Raw genomic sequence first — 9,833 nt, forward strand, 5'->3', positions numbered from 1 at the left:
CCCCCCCCCCCCCCCCGCGGCCGCCTTCCCTCCCCCCCCCCCCCCCCCCCGCGGCCGCCTTCCCTCCCCCCCCCCCCCCCCCCGCGGCCTCCTTCCCTCCGCGCCCCCCCCCGCGACCTCCTTCCCTCTGTCTGAATCCCCCTCCACATAACAGTTCATGGTTGGTGGGTGCCAAGAAATATGTAAAATAATATTTAGCTCCCTTTGGTAATCGGACATTCAGCCTTTTAGTGGAACACTGCAGCTGTGCCCAATGCTGTCCTCACCCAGTCACCATGAGGTGTTAGTGACCAAGGACATGCACTGGAGATAGTAATTAGAAGCAGCAACTCAGTTGGCTTTTCCCCTCTGCCTGCCCCCAAGGTGCTGAGGCCCATTGTAGCCGTACTGTAGCAGTGACTGAGGTCAGAAAGCTCAGCGCACCGGGGCCTTGCAGCGTTCCCAGCTGAATGCTGGGGCTCCCTCCAGGGCTTTTGAAAGGCCCATCGTGTCCGCGCCGGCCAACAAAGAGCTATCCAGCCTAATCCCACTTCCCAGCTCTCGGTCCGTAGCCCTGCAGGTTAGAGCATCCCAAGTGCACATCCAAGTACTTTTTAAATGTGGTTAGGGTTCCTGCCTCTACCACCCTTTCAGGCAGTGAGTTCCAGACCCCCACAACCCTCTGGGTGAAGACATTTCCCCTCAAATCCCCTCTAAACCTTCCACCAATTATTTTAAATCTGTGCCACCTAGTTTGTGACCCCTCTGCTAAGGGAAATAGGTCCTTTCTATCCACTCTATCTAGGCCCCTCATAATTTATACACCTCAATAAGGTCTCCCCTCAGCCTCCTCTGTTCCAAGGAAAACAGACCCAGCCTATCCAGTCTTTCCTCATAGCTAAGATTCTCTACTCCCAGCAACATCCTTGTAAATCTCCTCTGTACCCTCTCTAGTGCAATCACATCTTTCCTGTAATGTGGTGACCAGAACTGCACGCAGTACTCGAGCTGAGGCCTAACTAGTGTTTTATACAGTTGCAGCATAACCCCCCCTGCTCTTATATTCTGTGCCACGGCTAATAAAGGCAAGCATTCCGTATGCCTTCTTAACCACCTTATCTACATGGCCTGCTACCTTCAGGGATCTGTGGACATGCACTCCAAGGTCCCTTTGTTCCTCTACACTACTCAGTGTCCTACCATTTAATGCATATTTCCTTTCCTTGTTAGCCCTCCCCAAATGCATTACCTCACACTTCTCTGGATTGAATTCCATTTGCCACTGTTCTGCCCACCTGACCAATTTATTGATATCTTCCTGCAGTCTACAGCTTCCTTCTTCAGTATCAACCACACAGCTGATTTTAGTATCACCTGCAAACTTCTTAATCATACCCCCTATATTCAAGTCTAGATCATTGATATTTACCACAAAAAGCAAGGGACCTAGTACTGAGCCCTGCGGAACCCCACTGGAAACAGCCTTCCAGTCACAAAAACACTCATCAACCATTACCCTCTGCTTCCTGTCTCTGAGCCAGTTTTGAATCCAACTTGACACTTTGCCCTGGATCCCATGGGCTTTTAACTTCGAGACCAGTCTGCCATGTGGAACCTTATCAAAAGCCTTGCTAAGGTCCATATACACTACATCAAATGTATAGGATACGTGCCTTAAATTTTAGGACGGAACTCTGGAAGCAGAACTGTAGCAGAATAGCTGAAACTGGTTGGGCCAGCCTGAGTAGTTGCTATTGCAGGCCTTCCACCTGCCAATCTACAGAGCCGTCTGTTGGATACACTGAGTGTAGCCAGGTCCCACTACATTTTCTCCTCTCTCCTGGACACATGGCAGTGGTGCTGCTGATATGTGGTTGACAGTCCATTAGATCAGGCTTAAGTAGGAGTCCTTGATTTGCAAATCAGAAACTCTGCCCTCTTTTTCAAACGCTGTGTGCTAATCTTTCTCTTTACTGTACAGCCTTCCTTTCCTCCATAATGAGTGTCATAATTGTGCTGTGATAGGTTCAAGTGCCGGTGCGGGCAGTGGAGAGTTCCATGTCTACAGACACCTCCGTCGAAGGGAGTACATGAGGGAGGAGTTCATGGAAAAGCACGCCACGCAGGTCTGTATAGCTGCATGATCGCTTGTTCCTCAACACTGCAAGTATTGGATTGCCGCGATAGCACAAAATCCAAGCACAACTGAAGCTCTTAATTGAGCTCGTATGATCACAACTATCGGCATTTGATGCAGTGCTAAATATGAGGGTTAAAATGAACTCTGATGCATTCTCTGTTGGTAATGTATTTTCTGGCTTAGGTGATTCTGCATTGGCTCTCAAAACAGTCTGAAACTGTGGCCCCCACCCCAGCCCCAGAGGAGTCAGTGACCAGGGGGGACCACTGACCGGGCCGGAGTTGGGGGGGGGGGGGGGGCCCCATGACCAGGCGGACCACTGACCGGGCCGAGGGGGCGTGACCGGGCGGACCACTGACCGGGCCGGGGGCGTGACCGGGCAGACCACTGACCGGGCCGGGGGCGTGACCGGGCAGACCACTGACCGGGCCGGGGGCGTGACCGGGCGGACCACTGACCGGGCCGGGGGCGTGACCGGGCGGACCACTGACCGGGCCGGGGGCGTGACCGGGCGGACCACTGACCGGGCCGGGGGCGTGACCGGGCGGACCACTGACCGGGCCGGGGGCGTGACCGGGCGGACCACTGACCGGGCCGGGGGCGTGACCGGGCGGACCACTGACCGGGCCGGGGGCGTGACCGGGCGGACCACTGACCGGGCCGGGGGCGTGACCGGGCGGACCACTGACCGGGCCGGGGGCGTGACCGGGCGGACCACTGACCGGGCCGGGGGCGTGACCGGGCGGACCACTGACCGGGCCGGGGGCGTGACCGGGCGGACCACTGACCGGGCCGGGGGCGTGACCGGGCGGACCACTGACCGGGCCGGGGGCGTGACCGGGCGGACCACTGACCGGGCCGGGGGCGTGACCGGGCGGACCACTGACCGGGCCGGGGGCGTGACCGGGCGGACCACTGACCGGGCCGGGGGCGTGACCGGGCGGACCGCTGACCGGGCCGGGGGCGTGACCGGGCGGCCCGCTGACCGGGCCGGGGGCGTGACCGGGCGGACCGCTGACCGGGCGGACCGCTGACCGGGCCGGGGGCGTGACCGGGCGGACCGCTGACCGGGCCGGGGGCGTGACCGGGCGGACCGCTGACCGGGCCGGGGGCGTGACCGGGTCGGGGGGCGACCGGGCAGACCACTGACCGGGCCGGGGGCGTGACCGGGCGGACCACTGACCGGGCCGGGGGCGTGACCGGGCAGACCACTGACCGGGCCGGGGGCGTGACCGGGCGGACCACTGACCGGGCCGGGGGCGTGACCGGGCGGACCACTATGTGGGGGGGAGGCGATGCAGACGGAGTTATCTTCAGAGGCTGACACTTGGCTAATGGTTGGTTCTGGCTGTAGTGATGACCAGTGCTGAAAGCCTCCGCAACAACAAAGAACTGAGATTGAATTTTAAACAGGGTAAATTTGGTTGGACTATGAAAATGTGGCCTGTCTCCAAATACCAGATCTACTATTGGCTATAGCCTGGATGATGTGGTCTGACTGTATATTTGACATCAATAGGATAACATTGACGGGCCTCCCATTAGTATCCAGTGCATAATACTGCGGGAAACGTAACTGTTACTCCTGTTGCATGTTATTCTGTTCTGAGAACTCATACGGTTGCAAGTTTCTGTTTTAGCGGAGTTGTGAGCCCGCACATGGAAGCCCCTTTCTACTAGGAACATGGGTTACGAATGTTGGGAGGAAGCCTACATAGAAACATAGAAGGTAGGAGCAGGAGTAGGCCATTCGGCCCCTCGAGCCTGCTCCGCCATTCAATGAGATCATGGCTGATCATCCAAATTCAGTACCCTGTCCCTGCCTTCTCCCCATATCCCTTGATCCCTTTAGCCTTAAGAAATATATCTAACTCTTTCTTGAATATATTTAATGAATTGGACTCCACTGCCTTCTGTGGTAGAGAATTCCACAGGTTCACCACTCTCTGGGTGAAGAAATTCCTCCTCATCTCAGTCCTAAATGGCTTACCCCTTATCCTTAGACTGTGACCCCTGCTACTGGACTCCCCCGCCATCGGGAACATCCTTCCTGCACCTAGTCTGTCTAGTCCTGTTAGAATTTTATAAGTTTCAATGAGATCCCCTCTCATTCTTCTAAACTTCAGCGAGTATAAGCCCAATCGACCCAATCTCTCCTCATACGTCATTCCTGCCATCCCAGGTATCAGTCTGGTGAATCTTCGCTGCACTCCCTCCATGGCAAGAACATCCTTCCTCAGATAAGGCGACCGAAACTGCACACAATACTCAAGGTGTGGTCTCACCAAGGCCCTGTACAACTGCAGCAAGACATCCTTGTTCTTGTACTCGAACCCTCTTGCTACGAAGGCCAACATACCATTTGCCTTCTTAACTGCCTGCTGCACCTGCATGCTTACCTTCAGCGACTGGTGCACAAGGACACCCAGGTCTCGTTGCACTTCCCCTTCTCCCAATCTATTGCCGTTCAGATAATCTGCCTTCCTGTTTTTGCCGCCAAAGTGGATAACCTCACATTTATCCACGTTATATTGCATCTACCATGCTTCTGCCCAATCACCCAACCTGTCCAAATCATACTGGAGTTTCTCGGCATCCTCCTCACAGCACACACGCCCACCCAGCTTTGTGTCATCTGCAAACTTGGAGATATTACATCTAGTTCCCTTGCCTAGATCATTAATATATATTGTGAATAGCTGGGGTCCAAGGACCGATCCCTGCGGTACCCCACTAGGCACTGCCTGCCACTTGGAAAAAGACCCGTTTATTCCAACTCTTTGCTTCCTGTCTGCCAACCAGTTCTCTATCCAAGTCAGTAACTTACCCCCAATCCCATGTGCCTTAACTTTACACGCTAATCTCTTATGCCTGAATTGTAACAGCCACCACATGGGTTTTGATAAGGTCCTGCACAAAGATGATGCCAAAATTAAGGCAGAAGCATAGAAAATAGGTTGGGATAGAAGAGACATTCTTGGTCCAGTGAGAAGGGAGGAATACAGTGTAAATGGGGAAGTGAGACTGGGTATGTGGATGAACGGAGGGGTTTAGAGGTTCAGATGCACAAGTCATTAAGAGCTGGCTCACTGGAGCGATTAAAAAGGCTAATAGGATATTGGGCTGCATCACGTAGTATAAAATGTAAATGCAAGAAAGCATTACCGCAGTTACAGAACTGGTCACCGCTCATTTGGGGTATTGTGTTCGGTTCTAGGCTCCTCGTCTCAGGAAGGATATACCTTGGAGGGAGTCCAGCAACAATTCACCAAGATGACACCTGGGATGAAGGGAGTGAGCTGTGATATTCTGGGTAACTTGCTAGAGATGGGGAGGTTAATTGAGGTGTTTAAAATATTGAAGGGAATTGAGAAACTAGTTGGGCGAGGGGTAACTCTTCCTTCCAGTAGAGGAATATAGCATCTTACAACAAGAACTAAGCCAGTTAACAAATCCAGGAAACTGTGCCTATGCAGGGATTGTTGGGATGTGAAATTCACTGAGCCCAGAAGATCATTGATACAGAATCAATTGAGATGTTTCAAAGAGAGATCAGGGAAGTAAGAATAAGGAGACGGTGGGAAATTGAGATTAATAAGATTTCACTGCCCCAGCTAACGATGCAGAGTGTGCTCAATGGGTCAAATGACAGACTCCTGTTCTTAATTAATAACTAAATAATTGATCCTGTGGTTTCTTCACGTTAAGTGGCAAAAGAAAAGCTGAGTACCTTCCCTTTGCATGTGTGTGGCTTGTATAATGTGTATTCTGTTGAACTAAAGAAAGTAGTCCCTAGCACCAACGAGCACGTTGGTGTTAACACGATTTGCCCGCTAGATCGTACTGTAATAGAACATCTGGAACAGCTGCTGGAAGGCCTGGGTTTGACTGAAATCAGCAGAGCTTTTAAATCGTCAAGTGCCGGGATTCAGTAATTAAGGTAATCGCACCCTAACGAGGTGGGATCAGCTTTTATTGAAGAGCTCAATCTGCTGGAAATAGTCTGTGTTTTTAAGCAGCACCTTTGTAATCGACTCCTCCGGCGATGGAAGATTGTTCGTGTTAACCACCCGGGATGGGCAGTTGGCATCATCAGTGTTGGGCGTGGTTTTAACTCGGCAAGGATTGTAATTTTGACACAAAAGCAAAGTACTGCGGATGCTGGAAATCTGAAGTAAAAACAGAAAATGCTGGAAATACTCAGCAGGTCAGGCAGCATCTGTAGAGAGACCGTTTCTCCGCAGGTGCTGCCTGACCTGCGTTTTTCCAGTATTTTCTGTTTGTATTTGTAATTCTGACAGCCTGATGCTGCACTCTGATCTTTACAATAAAATGGAAAAGCCCCATAAAACATCGGGGAGGAGAACAAGTTTCGGTCTGTCTGCTCTTGCATGGGCATTGAACGTGTGATTGTCTTTGACTATCTGATGGATGTGTGAGGAGCACTATTACAAGGCCGTGCTGTGTACAGGGCTGCCTGATTCATCCGAGGTTCTGTTACTTTACAGCAACGTCTGGGGGATGAATTCCAGAGGAGACTAGACGAGAACCGGAGGGTGGCTGAAGCGAAGACACAGAAACGCAGGAAGCAACGGTAAAAGCAGCCGGATTGCTCCTGGATTGAGGAGACCCTGCAAGTGATTGGGCATGACAGTTCGTAACAAGTTCCCATTTTCATAGAATCAGAGAAACTTGCAGCACAGAAGGAGGCCATTCGGCCTGTCGTGCCTGTGCTGGCTGTTTGAAGGAGCCGCCGTGCTTAGTTCCACTTCCCCACTTTTTGCCTGTAACTAAGTTCCTCATCCTGAAGTACCTGTCCAACTCTTTTTTATCTCCTCTGGACTCGGTGGAATCGGTGCAAAGTTGTAATGAAGCGCAATGTGTGACCAGAATTGTCGTCCTGTCGTGGCTGTTGCTTTGTTTATGGGTTTGGGGAGTTTCTATTTGTAGAGTCGCCTAGTCATGGAGCAAGGCGACCCCAGGGTCAATTCCCTCCCCGTGCGGAGTTCGCTGATCTTGGCCATGGTGGTCCTATAGGTGTTTGTCTTGATGAACCAACGTTGCATCCTCATTATAAGCTTAGGGACACTCGCTAGACACTGTAGGCAACTTTCACAGGAGCCTGAATGGTGCCAGCTTGTTCTCCAAGCAGCGATTCACTTGGATTCAGTACACGGGGAAAGTTATTAATCACAGACACACTCACAGCCCATCACTGGCCAATCTAATCAGTGATATACTAACTGTAAGCACAGATCTTTACTGGGTTGGGAAGAATTAATTGACATGTTTGAGTTAATAATTTGCTGATTGTATTTTTTACTCATTACAGTCAGAAGTTAAAGGAAAAGAAAATCTTGGCAAAGAAAGCCAAGAAGGAGCAGCCAAAAGCAGCAGATGGTGAGTTATTTAACATCCATTGCCGTCTGAATCAAACTCGCAAGACACTTATTCTGATCTGTTCCTCCCCTGGAATGATTTAATGAACAGCGATCGCTGAATGTTTCATCCAAATCCTTGTTGCCTGCTTTCTGGCTTAGATGCTGCTCCTCGATCTGTTTAAGAAATGTTCTCTTATTATGAAGAGCGCAATCCTAGTGTGACTCCTGTGTAGAGACCGGTGCCGAGGCATGGCCTGAGAGGTGCTGCAGCAAACTCCTGAACCTGTTAGTCCGATCACCTTCCAAAGGGAACGTTTCAATGTGACTTATGTTCCCGGAGACATGGCAACTTTTATACTTGGTAGGAGTTTTGAGGAGTTGAATCTCCTCAGTTATTGATCTGCAGCCTGAGCAGTAAGGTAGACTAGTGGTAATAGGTTAGCAACCCAGAGTTGCAGCGTTAAATTCAATAAATCTGGAATTTTGTGGACTGGCCTAAAAATAGCACTCGTTTGCAGCCTTCCTGTCCAGATTGTGTCAAAAACTCAGCGCTCAATATCTGTGCTGTGCCTGCCTCTCTCCTCTCGGCCCTCGCCCTGCCTCTCGGCCCTCGCCCTGGCCTTGCCTCTCGGCCCTAAATTTCAGTGAAGAAAATCTATCAATTAACTAAAATACAGAAATTTAGCCATTCAAGTCAGTCACTGAGTATATTTTCAGTCTCCTTTAATTCAGCCATGAAAAAATGTTAAATTAAAAATGGACTATTTCACAATTATGCGATTAGCCTTTGTCTTTCGAGTATCTTTGTTCGTGTTTTAACGGCACCGCGACCTCTGCGAAGTGATGGGGGTGGAGTGGATATTTTCCCCAGAGCCGACACTCGGTTAATGGGAGGTAACGGCTACAGTTCAGAAAATGAGCACTCTGAGCCCGTGCCGTTTGGAAAACCTCCATCAGTCGGATTCTCTGAGCCAAACAACTTGGTGAATCTTTCCTCAGGCGATAACGGGTTTTCCCAAATTATATCAACATAAGCCAGATAGAGCATGAACTGCAGAACCTGTTGACAGGAGCTGATTATTTCTTCAGCTCCGAAGAAGCGAGGGGTTAAATGACAGCTCTTGCCCTTTTTGTTAGTACTAAGATTGGAATGCGATTGTTCACAGAGTGGGCTTCATTGCACGGTGTGCTACTAATTAGTTGCAGTGGGTAAGGAAAGCACTGATTTATTTTACATTAACCAATGTTCTGGGAGTTTTTCCACCTTGAATTACTAGGTGGGCAAGGGTTAAACTTGGTGCAGTGTCCCTCCGTAAATCGGTGTCTTTGTGCTCTAGGCTCTGATGAAACTGCCAGCAGTGAAGAGGAAGAGGTGAAAAGCCCAAAGGAGAAGTTGGATGATTCAGAAGAACCCAGCTTTGTGATGGGCGGGCAGTGACCTGAGCCCCGATGAAACGACGGAAATTATGGGCTAGTACTCGATCGGCACAGGGAATTGCGATTGTGGAAGATTTGCTGATCAGATCTTTTGAACCCAAGTTGCCTTTTCGATGCACAGGACAAGCAAAAGATCTGACATTCACTTTGTGCTCAGTCAGTTTTCTGGTACATTTGATATTCAAATGGAAAATGCATTGCTAAGTCCTGACTCTCTCGTACAGTGTATTTAACATACAAAGTTAGTAAAACATTTTATACCAAGTCCTGTGGTTTTAATGAGTATTATCTTATGCCCATTTGTTGGTCCTTTGTAAAACAATTTAATTCTAAGTAAAGTACGAGACTGGCAACATCTAAATACTGTTGTAGTGAATTGGGTGTGACAGGTGTTTATAGGAACAGGATTAAGCCATTGAGCCCACTGACCTTGCTCTGTCTCTAATCCTAAATCCCTGCTCTCTCCACCTTGCTGCCCAACAAAGCACTCGCTCCCTTTTAAACACCTCGGGCCATTTTGGATCTATCTCTGGGAGCTGTATGCTTCACATTCTCAACCCTCAGTCAGGACATGTTTAATTGGTTTGATCCTTTGTTCTAGCTCTCTGGATTCCCTACAGAGAGAGAGAGGCATTCATTGTCCACAACCTGGTCAGTTCCCTTCATTATTTTACACACCCTTTGACTGCCTCATCTCCAGGGTGCAGAGCAATTGGGAGGAGAAAGGGGAGCGGGGGAGTTGAGCAAGAGGAGTGAAACCTTGGTCGAAGAGAAGGCTTTGAAAGGAGAAGAGGAAGATAGAGCCAAAGAGTTTTGGGAGAGAGGGCAACCCATGTTTGCCCAGTCTCCTCGCTAATCCCATTCACCCAGGTGTCATCCTGGTGAATTATTGCTGA

The 9,833-nt window shown here is 50.3% G+C and overlaps 1 protein-coding gene across 1 annotated transcript; it reads left to right on the top strand.

Moving 5' to 3' along the window:
- The first annotated feature begins 1,969 nt into the window (after positions 1–1,969).
- Positions 1,970–9,202, top strand: prkrip1 (PRKR interacting protein 1). The gene is made up of 4 exons (XM_085964134.1): positions 1,970–2,105; positions 6,628–6,713; positions 7,452–7,519; positions 8,838–9,202. The coding sequence occupies exons 1-4, from the start codon at positions 2,070–2,072 to the stop codon at positions 8,936–8,938; spliced, it is 291 nt and encodes a 96-aa protein (XP_085820260.1). The 5' UTR covers positions 1,970–2,069; the 3' UTR covers positions 8,939–9,202.
- The last annotated feature ends 631 nt before the right edge of the window (positions 9,203–9,833 follow it).

Source organism: Somniosus microcephalus, chromosome 22 (assembly GCF_052327205.1).
Source record: "Somniosus microcephalus isolate GS21.2 chromosome 22, FLI_Smic_1.0, whole genome shotgun sequence".
In the NCBI taxonomy this organism is placed as follows: domain Eukaryota; kingdom Metazoa; phylum Chordata; class Chondrichthyes; order Squaliformes; family Somniosidae; genus Somniosus; species Somniosus microcephalus.

Excerpts from the sequence above, each read along its gene's own strand:
- prkrip1 (XM_085964134.1), top strand. The coding sequence starts at position 2,070 with ATGAGGGAGGAGTTCATGGAAAAGCACGCCACGCAG. Across the intron at positions 2,106-6,627 it reads TGGAAAAGCACGCCACGCAG|CAACGTCTGGGGGATGAATT; the intron begins GTCTGTATAGCT and ends GTTACTTTACAG. Across the intron at positions 7,520-8,837 it reads GCAGCCAAAAGCAGCAGATG|GCTCTGATGAAACTGCCAGC; the intron begins GTGAGTTATTTA and ends TTTGTGCTCTAG.